The 24,818-nt window shown below is 41.0% G+C and overlaps 1 protein-coding gene across 4 annotated transcripts in view; it reads right to left on the minus strand.

Moving 5' to 3' along the window:
* Positions 1–24,818, minus strand: part of DENND1A (DENN domain containing 1A) — a 541,554-nt gene that overhangs the window by 260,334 nt on the left and 256,402 nt on the right. For all 4 annotated transcript variants that reach the window (XM_018055748.1, XM_018055746.1, XM_018055747.1 and 1 more), the window contains exons 6-8: positions 21,478–21,547; positions 5,761–5,841; positions 1,623–1,676 (exon numbers count right to left, since the gene is read on the minus strand). In XM_018055748.1, coding sequence (XP_017911237.1) covers positions 1,623–1,676; positions 5,761–5,841; positions 21,478–21,547 — 205 coding nt within the window. The remainder of the gene's footprint in view (positions 1–1,622; positions 1,677–5,760; positions 5,842–21,477; positions 21,548–24,818) is intronic.

Raw genomic sequence — 24,818 nt, forward strand, 5'->3', positions numbered from 1 at the left:
CAGATATTCAAGCTGGTTTTAGAAAAGGCAGAGGAACCAGAGATCAAATTGCCAACATCTGCTGGATCATGGAAAAAGCAAGAGAGTTCCAGAAAAACATCTATTTCTGCTTTATTGACTATGCCAAAGCCTTTGACTGTGTGGATCACAATAAACTGCGGAAAATTCTGAGAGATAGGAATACCAGACCACCTGACCTGCCTCTTGAGAAATCTGTATGCAGGTCAGGAAGCAACAGTTAGAACTGGACATGGAACAACAGAGTGGTTCCAAATAGGAGAAGGAGGACGTCAAGGCTGTATATTGTCACCCTGCTTATTTAACTTCTATGCAGAGTACATCATGAGAAACACTTGGCTGGAAGAACACAAGCTGGAATCAAGATTGCTGGGAGAAATATCAATAACCTCAGAGATGCAGATGATACCACCCTTATGGCAGAAAGTGAAGAGGAACTAAAAAGCCTCTTGATGAAAGTGAAAGAGGAGAGTGAAAAAGTTGGCTTAAAGCTCAACATTCAGGAAACAAAGATCATGGCATCTGGTCCCATCATTTCATGGGAAATAGATGGGGAAACAGTGGAAACAGTGTCAGACTTTATTTTGGGGGGCTCCAAAATCACTGCAGATGGTGACTGCAGCCATGAAATTAAAATATGCTTACTCTCTGGAAGAAAAGTTATGACCAACCTAGATAGCATATTCAAAAGCAGAGATATTACTTTGCCAACAAAGATCTGTCTAGTCAAGGCTCTGGTTTTTTCGGTGGTCATGTATAGATGTGAAAGTTGTGAAGAAAGCTGAGCACCGAATTGATGCTTTTGAACTGTGGTGTTGGAGAAGACTCTTGAGAATCCCTTGGACTGCAAGATCCATCCAGTTCATTCTAAAGGAGATCAGTCCTGGGTGTCCTTTGGAAGGAATGATGGTGAAGCTGAAACTCCAGTACTTTGGCTACCACATGCAAAGAGTTGACTCATTGGAAAAGACTCTGATGCTGGGAGGGATTGGGGGCAGGAGAAGGGGACGACTGAGGATGAGATGGCTGGATGGCATAACCGACTCAATGCACATGAGTTTGGGTGAACTCCGGGAGTTGGTGACAGACAGGGAGACCTGGCGAGCTGCAATCATGGGGTCGCAAGGAGTCGGACACGACTGAGAGACTGAACTGAACTGACTCTAATAAAGAAATCTTCATACGAGAAGTTCTTTATATAATAGCATTTTATTTACAAGAAAAAGTAAAACCAACTCAGTTCACAACAGGAAGGAAATAGCTAAGTAAACAACAGATCAAACTGAAAGATTATGCAGTCAAAAAAATAAGTATGAATGAAATGGCAAAATGCTTATATAAGAGGTAATTCTAACTACGTAAATAATAATACATTCTAAAAAGACTACAATGAGACACCAATATGTTAATAGGTGAGTACTTTGCAAAGCATGAATAATGATTATTTCTTGTCTTTATACTTCTATATTTTTCAAATATTCTCTATATGGTTTTGCTTTTATAATGTATTATTTTATAGTAGGAAAATATACCCCTTTATTTTCTTTCAAAATAAGTAAAAAATGAAGAATAAAAATTTAATTCACATCTGCCCAAGTACTTACATTCTCAGGGATGCTGGGAAGTTCTCTGGTATCAGGCACAGTAAAATAAGAATGCTGGAAAAGAAAGAAAAGATATTTATTCCTGCAAAAGTATGCAACAAGCACAATATTCAGAAAGCAGGTAAATGATATGAAGATAATTCCTCATTCAACTACAGAAACAAGCATTTCACTCATAGAGAACAGTCTAAGGAATATTTTCTTTGGATAATATTGGATTTAAGCCAGATACATTAAATTATCGTTTGGTAGATGGAGTTCTTTTCCATGAGAGAGGAACATCTTTGGGAAATACAAAAGAACAGTTCAAAGAAGTTAAAGGCTAATTTCTCATATGACATTTTCAGGCTACTGAACACATGAAAGCTGCAGACTTCATAATTTATTGTTCACTGAGGCATGTGGACTCCAGGGACCAAATATCACCAGGTTTACTCATGAATGGTCTTTACCAACCAAACCTGCAATTTAATTTCAGCATCTGAGATTATACTCATCTATAAACTGTGGGCCAAATCTGTCCCAAAGGCCCAAGGAATGTTAAGGACAGCTCCAGCAGAGGGACTGTTGCAGTGAGACACTGCAGATGGCTAACAGTAGAGAATGTCTCTCAACTATGCGTGCTCTCCAAGTAAGCCTCCTGGCTTCAGTGCAAATTCCAGTGAAGGGAGCTGAATCAGTGGAGTTGAAACCCTGACCTGTTCAGAGAACTTTTAAGGAGACGTCTCCATGCATGTAACAAGCATGTGTCTCTGAGTTAAATGAAAATAGGATGAACTGATGACACCTCCTCTGTGCCACTAAAGACTCAGAGAACAATGGCAAGCAGAAATGGAAAGAGCTTGGTGCTGGCCAATTAAAGAAGGGATTGTGCAAAGGCCAGGAAAGGTCACATACAGAGAATGTCAGCTTAGCCATGGCCTAAGTTCAAACCTAGACCCCCAAGTGACATTTCAGGAAGTTCCCACCCCCCATTCTTGGATAACTACAAAATAAGTAAGTCTCTGGAAAAATGAGTTGCACAGGCTTCCTAAAATGAAAGGCTTCCAACAACAAAAAGGCCAACAATAACATTATAAGCTATTTTTCTAATATTCGGCAGATATTTACGAACATCTGCTATATGGAAGCCTTTACCTTCCAAGTATAAAGTACCACAAGATACTTTATAAACAGTATCTCTAATTTCCACAGGAAATTTTAAGAAATTATCTCCATATTACAAATGGGTAAATTAAGGCTTAGAGAAGTAAAGTGACTTAAGGTCATACAGCTAGCTGGTGACAGAACTAGGACTGAAACCAGGTTTGCATAACCAGAGCTATGTTCTTTCCATGATAACAGACTGTTATACCTGTGCTTTTTATGAGCAAATTATAGCTAAAGCTATTTGAATTAAATAAACTAAAAAGGAAAATGCAACAAATATTAAAAGATAACTTAAGAAAACACCCTTTGTTGTGCATTATTCCAAAATCTGTGTCTCTGTGCCAAAACATTATACATTAAGGATTACAACAGAGGGGACAGAGGTAAACCTATGTCTGATCCATGTTGATATTTGGTAAAAACCAACACAATACAGAAATTATCCTTCAATTAAAAAAAAAATAATAAAAGCATTGCAGCAGAGATCATGTAGCATATTCGTTATGGGAAACTAATTAAGTCAACTCAAGAACAAAGATTAAAATAGTAAAAGGAAAATACAAGGTTAAATTCGATGCCATAAGATACCAAATTTTATACCAAATGGCTAGAAGGCAGTCCCAGGAAATGTTCAGTAACGGCAGTCCACATGGTGATGAAATCACTGAATAAGGATTAGCACAGTGAGGGAGAAAGGACTGGAACTGCAGAGTCAGCCGCTTAATAGTTATGTGATCGTAGGCAATTCCACTTAATAGCTCAGAAGCTATTTTTTCTTAACCTGTAAATGGGAACTGTTCAGAACAACTGTTCTGAAGAATAAATGTTTTATATGTGAAGTGTCTAGCATTCCATCAATGGTATTTTAATAGAAAATTATCACCATTCTCAATTGTTAGTTTATATTCCAATTTTTCTCAATCACCTACAGCAGACACACAGAAACACTCTCTTATGACTAAAGACAAAAAGTCCAAGACTGTCATTTTATCATCTTTTCAGGCTTTATAATCTAGATGAGACTAACTCTTCAGACATGAAACACACAGAGAGGAATTCCTTATGAACAGGAAAAAAAGAAAATATCTGCCTTTACAAATGCAACAGATTGTAAGTAGTGAGCCTATGCAATCCCCAAACCAAGCAGTCCCCAGGCTGTCCTTTGAGATTCTGTCTTGCTCCATCGCCCATGAAATGCTGGGACCAGAGGAGGTCAGAAACATTCCTAGAAACCACTGGCATGAAACAGCTGCACCTTCCAACAGTTCTTCCTGCCCCGGCAATGGCTTGTCCTTGAGGCCTGGCAGCCACTCAGGGGAAGGAGAGGCCCTTCCTCCCCAGCAGCTGGTGACCCAGCCCGGCTACTCCCCAGCTACCTGTCGGATGTCATTACAGACTGAAGCAGTGAGATCAAGCTGCTTAGGAAAAGGGACAGAGACAAAGGCAAGGTTGCTTAGCTCTGCAGCAAGGAGTGGGGCAGGTTTAAAGCTCATTTCTTCATCTTTTTCAGACATTCTTCCTTACACAATATTTCTTGGAAAAAGCTTCTTTCCCTCCTCTGCTCCATGGCAATGAGCAAAAGCCTCTACCAGTTCCCTCCTTCCTTTCTTTCTTTCAACATTCATGGCCTAGTGGAAAAAAACATAGGCTTGGGTTTAACAGCCCCAACCTCACTGATTAACCATACGACCTTGGATGGGCAAGTATCATTTCCTCTCTAAGTCTTAATTATGAAATAAGAAAGCCAATATCTATTTTTAGAGTTGTTTTAAACATTAGAGATATATACTTGGAATAAATTAGGAACTTGGTATATAGTAGATGTATTATTAGTTATTGGCAGTAATACTGCTTTCAATGTGATCATCATAAAAAACCTTTCCATGTTCATTTTCTTTAAGAGGGCAAATACTGAGATAATTACCATTGACTGTCAACACTGTACCTGCTTCTAGTTAAGCTGAAAGACAAAACTTTTTAAACATTCAGACCCTACAACATTGGGGAAAACAGCCCCTGGATAATCAATAACTGGCCAAAGAGTGTCCATCTGAGAATTCTGAAGAAGGTCGTGACCAGAGTTTGACCCAGAGAACTGCAGTAACTAAAATATGGAAAAAAAAACCAAAACCAAAAACCCAAAACCTTCTTATCCAACGGCTTATCTGACAGATGAGGAAATTGAGGCCCATGACGTTCAAGGTTTTGATTAAGATCACTCAGGCCATTGGCAAAACTATGACTTGGGGATTTAAATCTCCCAATTTATAATTCAGAGGCTTTTCTACCCAGACCACATAGCACGTATGTAAGAGAGTTCAAGGAAACAATCTGGCCAGGAACTGTGCTAGGCAGTCTCCATTCCCATCCTCAAGAGAGGGTGTTCAGTCCAGTGGGGGAGACAGGAAAACAGGTTGTTCCAAAGTGTTGTGACTAAGTACTGCAAAGTGTACAAGATGCTTGGGACAAAAAAGAAAACCTTACCTAAGCCTTCAGGGGTGTGAGGGGAGGATTTCGCTGAAAGAAAAATTTGAGTTGAGTTCTGAAGGATGAATATGGGTTACCCTGGTAAACAGAGGAAAGGTGGTATTGAAGGTTTGGGGAAGCAGAATGGGCTTCAGCAAAGGCATAGACACAGCAGTGTTGTGCGGGGTCACGGGGTGGAGGAGGCGAAGCGTGAGGCAGGGAGACCCAGGACAGGGGTTGAGGAGGCAAGGGTCGGCTGTCCCACTCCAAGCCCAGCACCTGCCATCCAGGAGATGCTAGTGATGGAATGACAGCCAGGAAGAGAGGAGCATGGGGGCATTTGGGAGCCCTCGCTCATGAAATCCTAGAGAAAGAAATACAACTCCCTGGCCTGTCTTGAGATCTCTAAGTACTTGAGGGTGGGGAAGGCACATATGACAAAGAGAAAATCACATTTGGCTCTTTCTTATTGTTAATAATGGAATGGTTTCTCAGTGATTGCTAATATTCTGCCCCCACTTACCACACTGAGATGAACAGACACTCCTGGGTCAGGGATAGGAAGTTTGTACAGAGTTTCAAGAAGCTCATTCCACTGACTTTCCTGAAAGAAATAAAAGGCTTAGTAACAAAGGCAAGACTGAGCCCTTAGTCAGAGACCTGCAGGGAGGTCTGGGCACACAGTGAACTATGGGCCCTCATGACTGAGGGGGCTGGGGAGGTGCTGGCCCCACAACAGAAATAGGTTTGATATTCAAGTAGAGTTGGACAAAAGACAGTGCTTATGGCTCAATAAAAGAACCAAATAGATCCTCCCACACCAAGTTTGACATTTTCTACTCAGTGAGACACCTACCATGACCGCCTTTTATGGATCATATACCATAAGCTCTCAGCAAATCTATCCTCTCAACTCCATAGCAACAACTTTTAAATGCAAACAATCCTAGCTTACAGGGCGGGGGTGGTAGGGAGAAATAACGATGACACTATAGATCTTGTCTTTATCATCATTACCCTCAATTAATTTTATTGAGTGTTCACCAGATACACACAGCAGCCTCCAATTATGGAAAGTTAAAAATGAACTACTACAACAGCATGCAATAGAGGATAGTGGCTGTGCATTTTAATTAGCGAAATCGAGCCACAGGATGAAACATAAAGCAGTACAAATTATTCAATTGAAAACAGATTCACCTTTAAAATGCTCAAAAGAACATTGCTTACAGAATCATCCAAAAGCTATTTCTCCCACCCTGTGGAATTCTCTGTGCTGATAAAATAGTAATAAGCTTACATTTGTACCCATTTGGTAGCTATTTTCAGCCTTACAACTACCTCACTTTACAGACTGAAAACTAAGGCTCCGAAGGGTAAAGCAACTTGACTCAAATCAGCCAGCTGGGAACTGCACAGCCAGAAGCTAACCACAGGTTTTCTGTGTTCAAACCCAGAGCCCTCTCTGCTGTTCACAGCTGTCTTTGTTAGTGAATTTAAAGGAGAGGAAAAAAAGGATAAGTCCAGATTTAAATCATGTTTTCAATCTGAATTCATAAATTACTCAAATTTTTCAGAGGGTAGAAATGAACATGTGCAGGCACACAAGTTTAATTTTGCTCTGAAACAAACTTACAGAAGAATTTTAGCACATTACAAAGAAAAAAAAAAAACCTTCATTTTCCATTTGAGGGTGGATTACCAGTATTATGCCCTGTCATTCATAAACACCAAGGATATTCTCCTACATAACCACAATCAGGAAATTGACACTGAAACATCATCATCTAATCCTCAGATCCTACCAAACGTTTCCAGTTGTGCCAATAATGTCCTTGATAGCAAAATAATCCAGTTCAGGAACAAGTGCTGCCTTCAGTTGCTATGACTCTAGTTTCTATCAGTCAGGAACAGTTCCTACATTTGTAAGAACTTGACAGTGAAACCAATCATTTTGTAGAATAATGCTCGCTTGTTTGATGCTTTCTACTGATTCAGATTTCAATTCATCCCATTTCTGCTGACGCTCACTTTAATCATTTGATTAATTCATCTGATGTCTCTACTGTAAGATCAATCATTCTCCCTCTGTGTTGAGTAAGCATTTTCTGAAGCAATATTTTTTGTAAATCAATAGGCTTTTTAGTTCCTCTTCACTTTCTGCCATAAGGGTGGTGTCACCTGCATATCTGAGGTTATTGATATTTCTCTCAGCAATCTTGATTCCAGCTTGTGCTTCTTCCAGTCCAGCGTTTCTCATGATGTACTCTGCATATAAGTTAAATAAGCAGGGTGACAATATACAGCCTTGACGTACTCCTTTTCCTATTTGGAACCACTCTGTTGTTCCATGTCCAGTTCTAACTGTTGCTTCCTGACCTCCATACAGGTTTCTCAAGAGACAGGTCAGGTGGTCTGGTATTCCAATCTCTCTCAGAATTTTCCAGTTTGTTGTGATCCACATAGTCAAAGGCTTTGGCATAGTCAATAAAGCAGAAATCAATATTTTTCTGGAACTCTCTTGCTTTTTCAATGATCCAGTAGACGCTGGCGAGTTGATCTCCGGTTCCTCTGTCTTTTCTGAAACCAGCTTGAACATCTTTCACGGTTCACATATTGCTGAAGCCTGGCTTGGAGAATTTTGAGTGTTACTTTACTAGTGTGTGCAGTCCATGGGGTTGCTAAGAGTCGGGCACGACTGAGCGACTTCACTTTCACTTTTCATTTTCATGCACTGGAGAAGGAAATGGCAACCCACTCCAGTGTTCTTGCTTGGAGAATCCCAGGGACGGTGGAGCCTGGTGGGCTGCCGTCTATGGGGTCGCACAGAGTCGGACACGACTGAAGCAACTTAGCAACAGCAGCAGCAGCAGAGATGAGTGCAATTGGGCGGTAGTTAGAGCATTCTTTGGCATTGCCTTTCTTTGGGATTGGAATGAAAACTGACCTTTTCCAGTCCTGTGGCCACTGCGGAGTTTTTCAAATTTGCTGGGATATTGAGTGCAGCACTTTCACAGCATTATCTTTTAGGATTTGAAATAGCTCAACTGGAATTCCATCACCTCCACTAGCTTTGTTCGTAGTGATGCTTTCTAAGGCCCACTTGACTTCACATTCTAGGATGTCTGGCTCTAGGTGAGTGATCACACCATTGTGAAAGTGAAAAAGGAGAGTGAAAAAGTTAGCTTAAAGCTCAACATTCAGAAAATGAAGATTATGGCATCTGGTCCCATCACTTTATGGCAAATAAATGGGAAAACAGTGGAAACAGTGTCAGACTTTATTTCTTGAGGCTCCAAAATCACTGCAGATGGTGATTGCAGCCATGAAATTAAAAGATGCTTACTCCTTGGAAGGAAAGTTATGACTAACCTAGACAGCATATTAAAAAGCAGAGAGATTTCTTTGCCAACAAAGGTCCATCTAGTCAAGGCTACGGTTTTTCCAGTGGTCATGTACGGATGTGAGAGTTGGACTGTGAAGAAAGCTGAGCACCAAAGAATTAATGCTTTGAACTGTGGTGTTGGAGAAGACTCTTGAGAGTCCCCTGGACTGCAAGAAGATCCATCCAGTCCATCCTAAAGGAGAGCAGTCCTGGGTGTTCATTGGAAGGACTGATGTTGAAGCTAAAACTCCAATACTTTGGCCACCTCATGCGAAGAGTTGACTCATTGGAAAAGACCCTGATGCTGGGAAGGATTGGGGCAGGAGGAGAAGGGGACAACAGAGGATGAGATGGCTGAATGGCATCACCAACTCGATGGACATGAGTTTGCGTAAACTCCTGGAGTTGGTGATGGACAGGGAGGCCTGGTGTGCTGCGGTTCATGGGGTCACAAAGAGTCGGACACAACTGAGCGACTGAACTGAACTGACTTTGTGTAAATAACACATTTTGCTTTTAACTTATCTATTTACTTATTTACATTAGTATGCACACATGGTCTCCTGTTTTATTCAATGGGTTATAATCCTTTGGCGTCATTATTTGTTCTGATGCTCAAATTGTCCCAGATATGACCAGTGGAAATCCTTTGCTCCTTCAAACTCACTTTTGTGTCTTTCTGGCATTTTTACATCATTTTTTAAGACTTTAATTTCTTATAATTTTTTGGTTTATTATTGCCTGAAACAAAGTAGTGACTCTAACATCATGAACAATTAAATAAGGAAGCAGGACTGTAGAGTAGAGAAGAGAAATAATTTCCACAAAGCAAGGGAAAGAAAAAAGAACTTAATTCAGTGAGATCTCTATGACCCACATGATTAGCAAATTTTGAACTGCAATTTCACTCTATGTCTTTAACTAATTATTCTTCTGGCTCAGCTTTATTTATTTACTTTTGGGCAACAGTATACAAAGCTTTTTATTTGTATGTTTAAATTAATTTTTATTGGAGTATAGTTGCTTTACAATGTTGGGTTAGTTAGCAAATGAATTCGTTACATATATACACATATATCCCCAATTTTTTTATTTTCCCTCCCATTTAGGTCATCACGCAGAGCACTGAGTATAGTTTCCTGTGCTCTATAGTAGGTTCTCATTAGTTATCTACCTTTTGCATAGTAGTGTATGTTTATCAATCCCAATCACCCAATTCATCTCACCCTCTCTTCCCTGCATTGGTATCCATATGTTTGTTCTCTACAACTGTGTCTCTATTTCTGCTTTACAAATAAGTGCATCTGTACCATTTTTCTAGATTTCACATATAAGTGATATTACATATTTGTTTTTCTTTCTAACTTATTTCACTCTGTAGGAAATAAGTCTCTAGATCCATTCATGTCTCTGCAAATGACACAATTTCGCTCCTTTTTGTGGCTGAGCAATATTCCACTGTATACATGAATGACATCTTCATCTATACCTCTGCTGATGGACATTTGGGTTGTTTCGATGTCCTGGCTATTTTAAATAGTGCTGCAATGAACATTGGGGTGCATGTATCTTTTTCAAGTATAGCTTCCTCTGGGTATATGCCCAAGAATGGAATTGCTGGGTCATATGGTAGTTCTATTTTTAGTATTTTAATGAAACTCCATACTGTTCTCCATGGGTTTCCCACATGGCACTAGTGGTAAAGAATCCACCTGCCAATGCAGAAGCTGCAAGAGACATGGGTTCAATCTCTGGCTCAGGACTATCCCCTGGAGCAGCAAATGGCAACCCGCTCCAGTATTCTTGCCTGGAAAATTCCATAGACAGAAGCACCGCCACAGTCCATGGGGCCGCAAAGAGTTGAATGCGACTGCGCACATACTGCTCTCCATGTGGCTATACCAACTCACATTCCCAACAACAGTGTAGGAGAATTTCCTTTTCTCCACAATCTCTCCAGCATCTATTGCTTGTAGATTTTTTAAAAAAATATTTCATTTATTCAGCTGTACTGGGTCTTAGTTGTAGCAAGCAGTATCTAGTACCCTGACTAGGGATCAAACCCAGGTTCCCTGCACTGGGAACAAGGAGTCTTAGCCACTGGACCACAGGGAAATCCCTGTAGATTTTCAGATGATGGTTATTCTGACCAGTATGAGGTGACACCTCATTGGCATTCATTTGATTTGATTGGCATTCGTTTCTTGAATAATTAGTGATGCTGAGCATCTTCTCATGTGTTTGCTGGCCATCTTAATGTCTTCTTTGGAGAAATGTCTATTTAGGTCTTCAGCCTATTTTTTTCCTATTGGGTTGTTTGGTTTTTTAATACTTAGCTGCATAAACTGTTTGTATATTTTGAAGATAAATCCCTTATCAGCTACTTTATTTGCAAATATTTCCCCCCATTCTGAGGGTGGTCTTTTCATCTTGTTTATGATTTCCTTTGCTGTGCAAAAGCTTTTAAGTTTAATTAGGTCCCATTTGTTTATTTTTATTTTCATTTACATTATTCTAGGAGGTTGCCTGGAAAATCCCATAGACAGAGGAGCCTGGTAGGCTGCAGTCCATGCGGTCGTGAAGAGTCAGACACAACTGAGTGACTTCACTTTCACTTTAATACATTGGAGAAGGAAATGGCAACCCACTTCAGTGTTCTTGCCTGGAGAATCCCAGGGACGGGGGAGCCTGCTGGGCTGCTGTCTATGGAGTCGCACAGAGTCAGATACGACTGAAGCGACTTAGCAGCAGCAGGAGGTAGGTCAAAAAAAGATCTTGCTGTGATTTATGTCAGAGTGCCGAAGAGTGTCCTGCCTATGTTTTTCTCTAAGAGTGTCCAGCATTATATTTAGGTCTTTAATCCATTTTGAGTTTATTTTTGTGTATGGTGTTAGGCAGTGTTCTAACACATTCTTTAACACGCAGCTGTCCAGTTTTCCCAGCACCACTTATTCGAAAGACTGTCTTTTACCCCCTGTATATTCTTGCCCTGATGTCACAGACTAGGTGACCACAGGAGTGTGGGTTTACCTCTGAGCTTTCTATCCTGCTCCATTGATCTACAATTCTGCTTTTGTTCCAGTATCATGCTGCCTTGATTACTGTAGCTTTGTAGTAAGGTCTGAAGTCAGGGAGCCTGATTCCTCCAGCTCCATTTTTCTTTCTCAAGATTGTTTTGGCTATTTGGGGTCTCTTTTGTTTCCAGACAAATTGTAAAAAATTTTGTTCTTATTCTGTGGAAAATGCCACTGGTCATTTGATACGGATTGCACTGAATCTATAGATTGCTTTGGGTAGAAGAGTCTTTTTCATAATACTGAGTCTTCCAATCCAAGAACATGGTATATCTCTTCATTTCTGTCATCTTTGATTTCTTTCATCAGTGTCTTAAGTTTTCTAAGTACAGTCTTTTGCCTCCTTAGGTAGGTTTATTCCTAGGTGTTTTATTCTTTTTGTTGCAATGGTAAATGGGATTGTCACCTTAATTTCTCTTTCTGATCTTGTCAGTGTATGGGAATACAAGAGATTTCTGTGTATTAATTTTGTATCCTGCAACTTTACCAAATTAATTGATTAGCTCTGGCAACCCACTCCAGGACGCTTGCCTGGAAAATCCCATGGACGGAGGAGCCTGGTAGGCTGCAGTCCATGGGGTAGCTAACAGTTGGACACAACTGAGTGACTTCACTTTCACTTCACTTTCCTGCATTGGAGAAGGAAATGGCAACCCACTCCAGTGTTCTTGCCTAGAGAATCCCAGGGTCGGGGAAGCCTGGTGGGCTGCCGTTTATGGGGTCGCACAGAGTCAGATACGACTGAAGTGACTTAGCAGCAGCAGCAGTTTTCTGGTGGCATCTTTAGGATTCTCTATGTATAGTATTATGTCATCTGCAAACAGTGACAGTTTTACTACTTCTTTTCCAGTTGGGTTCCTTTTTAAGATTACTTTTTCTTCTCTGATTGCCATGGTAGGACTTCCAAAACTGTGTTGAATAAGAATGACGAGAGCGGATATCCTTGTCTTGTTCCTGATCTTAAGAAGAAATGCTTTCAGCTTTTCCCCACTGAGAATGATGGTTGCTGTGGGTTTGTCTTATATGGCCTTTAAGGTAGGTTCCATTTATGCTCTCTTTCTGGAGAGTTTTTATCATAAATGTGTGTTGAATTTTATAAAAAGCTTTTTCTGCATCTATTGAGATGGTCATATGGTTTTTATTTTCAGTCTGTTACTATGGTATATCACTTAACTGATTTGCATGTACTGAATAATTCTTGCATCTCTGGGATAAATTACACTTGATCATGATGCATTAGTGGTTTGCTAATATTTTGTGGAGGATTTTTGCATCAATGTTTCTTGGTGATATTGGTCTATACTTTTTTTTTTTTGTCTGGTTTTGGTATCAGGGTAATTGATGGTGGCCTTGTAGAGTAAGCTTGGGAGTGTCCCTCCTTCTGTAATTTTCTGGAAGAGTTAGACAAGTTATTAGCTCTTCTCTAAATGTTTGATAGGATTTACCTGTGGAGCCATCAGGTCCTGGACTTCTGTTTGTTGGAAGATTTTTAATCACAGTTTCAATTTCATTACTTATGATTAGACTATTCATATTTTCTATTTCTTCCTGATTTAGTCTTGGAAAGTTTGTCCCTTTCTTCCAGGTAGTCCATTTTATTGGCATATAGTTGCTTGTAGTAGTCTCTTATGATCCTTTGTATTTCTGCAGTTCAATTGTAATTTCTTTTTCATTTCTAGTTTTACTGATTTGAGTCCTTTGCCTTTTATTCTTGATGAGTCTGGCTAAAGGTTTATTAATTTTATTTATCTTCTCAAAGAAATAGTGCTGAGTTTCACTGATTGTTGCTATTGTTTTCTTCTTTTCCATTTCATTTATTTCTGCTCTGATCTTTATGATTTCTTCCCTTCTATTAACTTTGAGGGCTTTTTGTTGTTCTTTCTCCAGCTGCTTTAGGTGTAACCTTAGGTTGTTCAAGACTTTTCTTGTTTTTTTGTTTTGGTGGAAATGTGCTACTATACACTTCCCTCTTTTGCTGCGTCCCATAGGTTTTGGGTGGTGTTTTCATTACCATTTGTTTCTAAGTCTTAAAAAATTTCCTCTCTGATTTCTTCAGTGATCCGTTGGTTATTTAGTAGCATATTGTTTAGCCTCCATGTGTTTGTGTTTTTCACAGCTCTTTTTTTCCTATGCAAGTGTGACACTCAGTCGTGTGACAGACTCAGTCGTGTCTGACTTTCTGACCCCATGGACTATACAGTCCATGGAATTCTCCAGGTCAGAATACTGGAGTGGGTAGCCGTTCCCTTCTCCAGGAGATCTTCCCAACTCAGGGATCGAACCCAAGTCTCCCATATTGCAGGCCGATTCTTTACCAGCTAAGCCACAAGGGAAGCCCTAAACCTGATTGCTAATCTCACAGGGTTGTGGTCATGCTTGATATGATTTTGATTTTCTTAAATTTATTGAGGTTTTATAATAAAATAAATTAAAAAAATTTTTTTCCAAGGCTTAGTTTGTGACCTAAGATGTTATCTATCCTGGAGAATGTTCTGTGCGCACTTGAGAAGAAACTATATTCTGCAGCTTTTGGACGGAATGTCTATAAATATCAATTAAGTTTATCTGGCCTGATGTATCATTAAAAGCTTCTGCTTCCTTATTAATTTTCTGTCTGGATGATTTGTCCATTGCTGTAGGTAAGGTGTTAAAGTCCACCACAGTTATTGTTACAGTCAATTTCCCCTTTTACGTCTGTGAGTGTTTGTCTTATGTATTGAGGTGTTCCTATGTTGGGTGCCAGAGAAGGCAATGGCACCCCACTCCAGTACTCTTGCCTGGAAAATCCCATGGACAGACGAGCCTGGTGGGCTGCAGTCCATGGGGTCGCTAAGAGTCAGACACGACTGAGCGACTTCACTTTCACTTTTCACTTTCATGCATTGAAGAAAGAAATGGCAACCCACTCCAGTACTCTTGCCTGGAAAATCCCATGGACAGAGGAGCCTGGTGGGCTGCAGTCCATGGGGTCTCTAAGAGTCGGACACGACTGAGCGACTTCACTTTCACTTTTGACTTTCATGCATTGAAGAAGGAAATGGCAACCCACTCCAGTGTTCTTGCCTGGAGAATCCCAGGGACGGGGGAAGCCTGGTGGGCTGCAGTCTGTGGGGTCGCACAGAGTCGGACACAACTGAAGCGACTTAGCAGCAGCAGCAGCAGCAGCAGTATGTTGGGTGCACAAATATTTAAAATGGTTATATCTTCTTTTTGGATTGATTCCTTGATCATTATGTAGTGTCCTTCCTTATCTCTTGTAAGAGTCTTTATTTTAAACTCTATTTTGTCTGATATGGCTCAGACCTTAAAGTGTCTGCCTGCAATACAGGAGACCTGGGTTCGATTCCTGGGTTGGGAAGATCCCCTGGAGAAGGAAATGGCAACCCATTCCAGTATTCTTGCCTGGAGAATCCCATGGACGGAGGAGCCTGGTGGGCTACAGTCCACGGGGTCGCAAAGAGTTGGACACGACTGAGCGACTTCACTTTCACTTTGACTTAACTTTGTCTGATATGGGTATTGCTACTCCAGCTTTGACTTCCATTTGCATACGGTATCTTTTTCCATCCCCCACTTTCACTCTACATGTGTCCCTAGATCTGAAGTAGGTCTCTTGTAGACTGCATATATATAGTTCATGTCCTTTTATCCATTCAGCCAGACTATGTCTTTTGGCTGCAGCATTTAAAACATTTACATTTAAGGTAATTATCTATACATATGTTCCTACTGCCATTTTCTTAATTGTTTTGGGTTGTGTTTTGTCGGTTTTGTTTTGTTCTTCTCTCTTATATTTCCCTCTGAAAGAAGTTCCTTTAGCATGAACTGTAAAGCTGGTTTGGTGTGCTGAATTCTCTTAGCTTTTGCTTTTCTATACAGTTTTTCATTTCTCCGTCAAATCTGAATAAGACCCTTACTGGGTAATCTGGCTGTGTGTTTAGTCACTCAGTCATGTCTGACTTTCTGCGACTCCATGGACTGCAGTCTGCCAGGCTCCTTTGTCCATGGGGATCCTCCAAGCAAGGATGCTGGAGTGGGTTGCTATGCTCTCCTCCAGAGGGTCTTCTCAACTCAGGGATCGAACCCAGGCCACATTGCAGGTGGATTCTTTACTGACTGAGCCACCAGAGAAGCCTAAGAATGCTGGAGTAGGTAGCCTATCCCTTCTCCAGAGGATCTTTCAACCCAGGAATCAAATCAGGGTCTCCTGAATTGTAGGTATATTCTTTACCAGCTGAGCTACCAGGAAAATCTTGGTAGTAGGTTTTTCCTTTCATTATTTTAAACATGGCCTTCCACTCCCTTCTGGCCTGCATAGTTTCTGCTAAAAAATCTTATGGGGAATTGCCTTGTATTTTATTTTCTGCTTTTAATATATTTTCATTGTATTTAATTTTTGCTAGCATGTTTCTCCATGGATTTATCCTGTATAAGACTCTCTGCACTTCCTGGACTTGAGAGACTATTTCCTTTCCTATGTTAGGGAAGTTTTTGACTCTTAATTTTCAAATATTTTCTCAGACCCTTTCTCTTCTTCTGGAATCCCTATAAATCAAATGCTATTGCAGTTAATGTTGTCACAGAGGACTCTGAGACTGTCCTCATTTCTTTTCATTCTTTTTTCTTCATTCTGCTCTGCAGCAGTATTTCCACCATTCCATCTTCCAGCTCATTTATCCATTCTTCTGCTCAGTTTATCTGCTATTGATTTCTTTCAGCGTATTTTTCATTTCAGTTATTGCGTTGTTCATCCGTGATTATTCTGAGATCTGGATCATCTTTATTATACTACTCTGAATTCTTTTTCAGGTAGATTGTCTATTTCCTCCCTTCATTTACTTGGTCCTCTTGGTTTTTCCCTAGCTCCTTCATCTGCAATATTTTTTCCGTCTTTTCAATTTGTCTAACTCACTGTGCTTGCAATCTCCTTTCTGATGGCTGTAGGGTCACAGTTTCTCTTGCTTCTGGTTTCTGTCCTCCAGTGGGTCAGGTTGGTCCAGGAGCTTGTGTAAGCTTCCTGGCGGAAGGGACCAGTGCCTGTGCTCCAGTGGGCAGGACTGAGTCCTGCCTCTCTGATGGGAAGGGTTACATTAGGGGTATGTGTTTTGGGGTGTCTGTGAGCTTACTATGACTTTAAGCAGCCTGTTTGTTAATGGATGGGATTGTGTTCCTATCTTGCTGGTTGTTTGGCCTGAGGCTTCCAGCACTGGAGTCTGCAAAAAGTTGAGTGGAGCTAAGTCTTGGTATCTAAGCTAACAGTTGTCCCTTCCCTAGGTCTGCTCTCCAAATCCCATTTTTCAGCACGCAGCCTCCCTCCACACCGGCAGACACACAACTCAGGCTGGGGTATGCAGCTTGCACAGATCTTATTCTGGCCTACCTCTCAGACTGGTTGCTGGTTCCCCTCTGATCCTCTGAAGTTCCTTCTTTGTCCCAGCTGACTTCCCCAGAGTGAAGGGGTTTCTCTGAGTGAAGGAATGCCTCCTCATCCTTCAGCTCCCTGCCAGGGGTGCTGTTCCCTTCCTATTTCCTCTTTTCTTTCTTTCATCCTATTTGGTTGTGTGGGGATTTTTCTTGTGTTTTTAGGTGTCCAGAGAGTTCTGTTAGTGTTCAGTAGGTGCTCTGTGAGAACAGAGAACAGTTCCATTTGCAGACATATTCTTGATGTACTTGTGAGGATAGGTGAATTCCACATCCTCCTATCCATCTTGACCCCTCCACCCCAAAATGTTTTGAGCACCTCCTCACTTTTGGCACAAAAAGATATTCCAGACTCATCTTTTCACAAGTATAAGAAGAATCAGACATTTCTTCATGGAGTCTCTGCTCCTTTCAGTAGAAAATCTATTTCAGTTCAGTTGCTCAGTTGTATCTGACTCTTTGCGACCCCATGGACTGTTTTCCAGCATCAGGGTCTTTCCCAATGAGCCAGTTCTTCACATCAGGTGGCCAAAGTATTGGAGCTTCAGCACCAGTCCTTCCGATGAATATTCAGGACCTTTAGGATGGACTGGTTTGATCTCCTTGCAGTCCAAGGGACTCTCAAGAGTCTTCTCCAACACCACAGTTCAAAAGCATCAATTCTTCAGCACTCAGCTTTCTTTACGGTGCAGCTCTCACATCCATACATGACTATTGGAGAAACCATAGCTTTGACCAGAAAATGGATTTAGGAACCAAGATTTGGGTACTTGGGTGTGCTCACTGCTACTTGTGTATTGTGGACCCCAGACCCTTTCAGTGGATAGGGCCAGGGGACATCTCTCTCACACACACAACCCACAGTACACAGTTACATCTCCATTTTCTATATCTGTCACATATACTGAAAGCCATGGGGTTCACATCAATGACTCTCATTTCAATCCAACACAGGAATAATTCTAGTTTCTTCTCTTTATATATTTTAACTATATTCTAGCCAAAGTGAAAAATGTTGCCTTTATTTCCTTAATATATCGACTTGCTTGTATGTAAGCAATCTTTTATCACTGTCCCTACCTCCCTCTCCATCTGGATGTCCTTCTTACTCTGCTCAAATACTGACATCCAGTGCTAGGCCCCCCTCCCCTGGATCTCCCACCAACAAAAATGCCCTCCTTATCCCAGGGTTCATCACCCTAGTGCTCGGCCATTGCTGTTGTCGTCTTTCCACGTGCCTCGTCTAGATCCCACTGAAGTTCTGACATCTGGTGCCCAGATAAAGCCAAGACACTGTCGCCACTGCTGCTGCTGCTGCTAAGTCATTTCAGTCGTGTCCGACTCTGTGTGACCCCATAGACGGCAGCCCACCAGGCTCCCCCATCCCTGGGATTCTCCAGGCAAGAACACTGGACTGGGTTGCCATTTCCTTCTCCAATGCATGAAAGTGAAAAGTGAAAGTGAAGCAGCTCAGTCATGTCCAGCTCTTTGCGACCCCATAGACTGCAAGCCCCCCAGGCTCCGCCATCCCTGGGAGTCTCCAGGTGAGAGTACTGGAGTGGGCGCCATCGCCTTCTCCACTGTCACTACTGTCCCACATAAATAACTGCGTCACTGCTTAGCCTCCAACACCCTCAAACAGCCTGCTCACTCTCTCTCTGGATCAGACGCCCTCCTCACCCTCTGCTATCCCTTCTGCCGAGATGTCATCATTGCCTTATTCAGGGCCTGATAATCACTGCGCATCAGTGACTCAAACAGACACCCTCATGATGTAGCTTAGACTCTGTCCTCCATGCTGAGTCATCATGGCCACTCCCCAGGCCCTTAATTGAAGCCTACCTACCCTGTACAACTTTCTCAATGACTTCTGGACTTGGGAAAGAGTCGTTTATTTTTTTTTTAATTAAAGCTCTTTCTACCTGTTCTAATCATAACCCACACCTTGCAAATAATCAAGCCAGTTGCAAGCAGACTACCTATCTTCTGTGTCATAATTTCTTTGACCAGAAGAAGTTCAATAAACAGAGTCTTTCATATAAGGGAAACAGACTCCACTAGAACAGATCACTGATCTCAGTTTCCAACATTCCAAGAGGCAGGGTCCTTAACTGGGGCAGAGGCCCAGAGGATTGGTACACCAGTTTTACAGAGTAATAATCCTATCTCCCCTATGCATAGTTTGTTACCCACCTAATACTTCCTGTACCCTAAGACATGTTTTTAAAAGTCTGGTTAAGTCGTTTTTTTTTTTTTTTAAATGACTGGAGCTTATATATGGTGGGGAAAAAATGTGAGTTAAGTTCTAATTGTAAGATTAAGAGCCTACATGTTATACAATTCTACTTACTAAAGACATCTTAGACATCTTAGACATCTTTCAGTTTTAAATGAAAAACCAAATGTTTGACAAAAGTGAACCATGAATCGGAAATCAATGAACAGATCCAAGGTGGCCTCAACTCATTCATCAAAGAGTAAACCACTTATTTTATGACAGAATTTCCTGATACCTAAAGCATCCTTTCAGAATGAGTGTAGTGATCCAGGGAGCCATTTCTATTAGTTATTTCTTCCATTTACTGTGGCCTCTGGAATACACTTGCCAGTGAGTAAATCTAACTTAAAGATTTATCCATTATTCACATAATTTCTACCTTTTCTTCAAAAATAGCATTTCCCAAAATGTGTTCCAGGAAACACTGGTATCTCAGAATGCTGTTAATATTTGTCATGGAATTAAAAGGGATAGGGCTGCGAGTATAAACGAACCCCATTTTTTGATGCAATAATACAGGTAGAGCTAAAAAGAATATCATTTTTAGTGCCATTTGTAAAGCTATTTTGAAATGTTGAATAAAACAAGTGTGAAGTTACAAAATCCTGATTTAAATATATGTGAAATGTATCTTTCTTGCTAATAATTAAATTTATTTGTAAGCACGCACACATACAATTTGGATAAAAACAATGGACCATCAAACAAAACAAAAAAAAGGGGGGGGGATGGGGCCGTTGTGAATTTCTAGGTAACATATATTTCTCCACTGTAGGACTTTTCAGAGTCTATGTTACAAGAATTTTAAGGAGACAAAAATGAGGCACAGCTTTCCCTTTCTGACTCCAGTATTACTCACCTATGGTACTCTTTTTGAATGGAGCATTTTTTAGCACTAATGTTCTGTAGACAATACGATGGGGGAAACTCTCTAACATTTAATAATAATGCATCTCTTTAATTAAAAATCTTAGACCATTTACAAAAAAGGAAACTATAATAAGTTATATAGACAAATATTCAACTAACTAATAATCAAAAAATGAAATTAAAACAATGAGAACTGTTCACTTGTCAAGGACACAATGAAGTCATCAAAAGCCAGTGATGTGACTTTGGTAACCCAGGTATTCCTGTACTTGGCCACTGAAGGGTATCTTTTACCCTTTACTGGCAAAATATAGGAGTACAATTCTTCTGGAAAGAAGCTTGGCAAATGTTTTAAAATATTTATGTTTACTAACCTTCAAATGGCCCATCTGAGATTCTCCTTTTAAGGAAACACTCCAAAATAAAGAAAATTTTTTTATGTTCAAAGATGTTAATGGCTATACAATAGTGAAAAAAAATAATGAAATATTCTCCCCAAATAATGAAAATTCCTAATACAGAGAAACGTCTCAGTAAACCAAGGTATATGATACATGATATGCAGCCATGGGAAAGATTTACCATGGTTTTATTATCATGGAATAAACACGTCCATTACTATGGTACCTAAAACTGTGGGTTTCAAAAATCTAAATACAGTTCCAGTTGCCTCTTGACACCCACCGAAGATACTTCAGTGTGTGACTTCTTCCAAAAGTACAGTGAGGTAGCCTTAAAAAAATTACTGTAAAAGCACAAGAAAGCCCTACTGAAATGGGACTGGGACACTGGGTTAGGTCACTTGCCAGTTAAGTGTTTTATTGACAAACCCTAATAATTCAAATTTGTGCCTCAGCAAAATTATTATTTAATACTTATCATGAACTTTCAGAGCTGTTTGGGAATATGAGATGGTGAATATTAACTCTGAATGCTAAGGGCCTATTTATTATGTATTTAATTCAAAAAGTAAAGGAAGAAAACATCCCAAAATGCTAGCAATATTTATTTGAGGTTGAGGGGAAGGTAGGGAGACATATTAGGAGCGACTTTCTTTTCCTTCTTACTGCTTTCTGAATTTCCCAAACTTTCTATAATGGGAATGTGTTACTTTTTCAGTAAACATTTTAGTGAAATACACAGCACGATTATTTTTATAATCATAAAAGTTAAAGTTTACTTATTAAACAGAGTAAAATAGAAGGTAAATACCTGTCCTTTTGTCGTGTAATCTGCCAAGATGTTAAGTAGTTTATAAAATACTTCGAACCAGGGGAGATAGCTGAGGGAAGAAGAGGAAACACACAAACTATTAGTATACAGGTCAAAAACTAATCAGGAGCTAACTCAAGACAGTACATTTCACTTTCTCTTTACATCCCGAAGAGCCTTCCTGTTGTACGCTGTGCTAGAAATGCAGACTGGTAAAATGCTAATTATTTCTGAGATTTAAAAAAATTGCCTGTGTAAGGCAGAGGATTCAATGTCCATTATAAATTATTCCCATGCCTCAGAGCTAGAACAGGTTCATAAAGAAGAAATTCAAAGCAGACTCTGCAATCAGGAACCATCTCTGAAGAGCCCCCCAGGCTCCTCCTACCACACCCACCCCTTCCAGGAAAGCTTCTATTCAAGTTTCTCATGATTGAACACACATAGCCACACATACACTCACATAGACACACATACACAGCACTTTAACTGTTGCTGTGTGCAAGTGTCCCAAAGGCCCCAAGAGCTTGAAACCATTCATCAAACTTTCTATTATAATACAGCCTGTGCTTATTGCAGCAAGAGCTCTGACTCTCTGCGCCCACTGCCCTCCAGCAGGTCCTGACCATCATGTCCCTTAATTCTGACGAGAGTCTGGTCCTGACCTTAATCCATCGTCTGTGTGGCTCACAGAGTGGTCTAAAATGTGAGTGTAAGTAGCCCATTGGATTAAATTCCTGCAGCGGTGCACCATCATTGCAGGACTTCTTAGGACAGCATTCAAGGCTCTTCTGTGAGGTCCTTGACCATCCTTCCAGTTGCCCTCACTTTGCACCCCCATATACACATTCCTCTCACTGCAATCATACTCTGAGGAATGTCCAGGCGATCTCAAGACTGCCCGAGTCTGCACTGCATACACTTAGCACTATTTTCCCTCTGACCTTCATGATCTCCTCTAGCTGACTTCTGCTCATTCTCCTAATAGTTCCCCACCGCTGCCCTGTCCCCGACTCTCAAGCCCTAATTCCCCTTCTTCTGTACTGCCCTGTCACATGCAAACTATCATTATAACAGTCCACACACCATGCGGCACTCAATGGTGCATCTGTCTTCCCAACAGATTAAACATAACAATAAGGAAGGAATCACATCCTTCTTTACTTTGTCTTCCCAGGGCAGACCCTCAGTGCTCAGTGTTGATGGAACAAACAAAACCAGCAGAGGCGTATTAATGCTCCAGAATTATTGCTGAAACACATTCCTATTCCCAAGAAGTTTTTTCACTTAAAACATCAATGGCTTTTGTTCTCCGTAGAAAACTTTTCCAAAACGACATCAAACAGTCATGTGGGAAGAGTATCCTATCAACTGCTTGCCATCATGCTCACATCTGCCCTGCTGCGCTCATAGTGTCCATTACCAACAGAGTGGAGAGCTGACTCCATCCCAGCGGGCAGAAGGAAATCAGCGCCCTGGATAGATTACCAGCTGTACTGCTGAGGGTAATAAATGAAGTGAGAGCGAATAGAGAGGATAGATAAAGCGCACAGCTCTCTGTCATTAATGTCTGTCTGAAGCTAGCACATGCTACTGTAAAATTTAAGTAGCTTATCAAAATATACTGATAAGCAACTTAACTTTTCACTTCTCTGACAGTATTATCACTTATGTTAATATGCTTCAATCAGCTCTGGCAACTGCATATTGATTATTACAGAGCAAATGACTGCTGCCACTTTACACAGCATTTACTTTGGCAGAGTAATGTAAACATTCAAGAGGGATTAGGGAGGAGATAAGTTTCCCTCTTCCTATTCTGTTAAATAAACCTCTGCTGAGTTAAAAGCCATTATAGAATGAACAATAAATCCCCTCAGAAAAAACTCCTGCCCAGATTAGAGGATTCTCAGTAAACAAACTCAATCAAGGATTACAAATATCTTTTTTTTTTCCCTGACAGGAAAAAATACCACTAGTTAAATCCAGTGGGAAGGGGTTGAGGGGGGAAGCAAGAAGAGAAATTCCATATTTTGTTTAAGGAAACCACGGTTTCAAGTAAATGAGAGCAAAGTTGTAGTCATTTTAGGAAGACCTGAAGGGACATGGGACAGGCTGCTTCTCTGATAATTTAGGACTGTGGTGCACAGGAAGCAGTTCTGGCCACTAGGTTCAACTGACCAACATAGTTTGTGAGGATGCGGAGGGTGACGTGCTACAGTCGCCTGGCCCACAGCCGACTGTGCCCAGGATCTCACACTCAACCTCGACCCCACCAAATCGATTCTTTTTGGCTACACTAAACAGAACCCTGAGCCATGGGAGGTTTTGCAGTTGCCCTGGAAACCAGCCATCTCTCTCTCTTCAGCCTGACCGGACACAACTGTTCCCCACATGTTGTCCCCTGTGCACTGACAGATGAGTATCTAGTGATGGCAGTGTTAAGGTCTTGAAACCAAAACCCAGCTGTCTTCTTCTTCAAAGGATCCCTCTTTTCCCCTGTTGGGAGGCCAGGGTTCACAGCTGAACTTTATCCAGTGGTGTTTCCTGTGCTGCTTCATTAGTGCCGACACAACAGCTTCGAGCTGCCGGCAAGGGTGCAGGTGAGGATATGGAGACCCTCGGCTCCATTTTGTGCTCGTCTGTCAGCACGAAGTAAACACTACTTCCCAATCCAAAGGCAGGAAACAAACGCTCCATTGTGCTGCTCACTCCTCCCTGGATAGCTAACGGACTTCCAAACATCTCAGGGCTTGCTCAACTTGTTCCATTCATGCAACTGCTCAAGTTTGCAATGCAGAGCATCACCACGTGTTGGGCTCAGTTCAAGGCTGGGGCCAAAAATCCCAAAGAGTCCCTGCATTGAAGAAGGCCATGGTCTTTTGTGGGAAAAAGAGATAATATAACAAGGAGTAATAGCTTAGGTGGGACTGCTGGATCTCTTTCCCAAGTGCTTTATTTGGCCTAGGCTTTTGGATCCAATTATTAAATTACAAGGGAACATGAAAACAAACAAACAAAGAAAAAACAGTCTGTCATGTCTGACTCTTTGCGACTCCATAAGTAGACCAAGTAGAGTATACAGAATAATGACATGAGTTGAGAAAGTAAAAAATTTAAACCATGGTTACAGGGGAGGGCACACAATGGAGAGAATAGCTAGTTACATCTGTTGGTAGGAGTCAATATGCATCACACAGAAAGGCTGGGCTTCAGCTAAGTCTTGAAAGAGGCTGCTCTTAGTGTATGGGAAGAAGGTTGGAAGGGGTGGAGATAAAGAGCACAGGAAAATCACAGGAGCAGTGGCTTGCCAGCACAAACCTGGGCATGACTTAAGAACT

The sequence above is a fragment of the Capra hircus genome, chromosome 11, assembly GCF_001704415.2.
Source record: "Capra hircus breed San Clemente chromosome 11, ASM170441v1, whole genome shotgun sequence".
NCBI lineage: Eukaryota > Metazoa > Chordata > Mammalia > Artiodactyla > Bovidae > Capra > Capra hircus.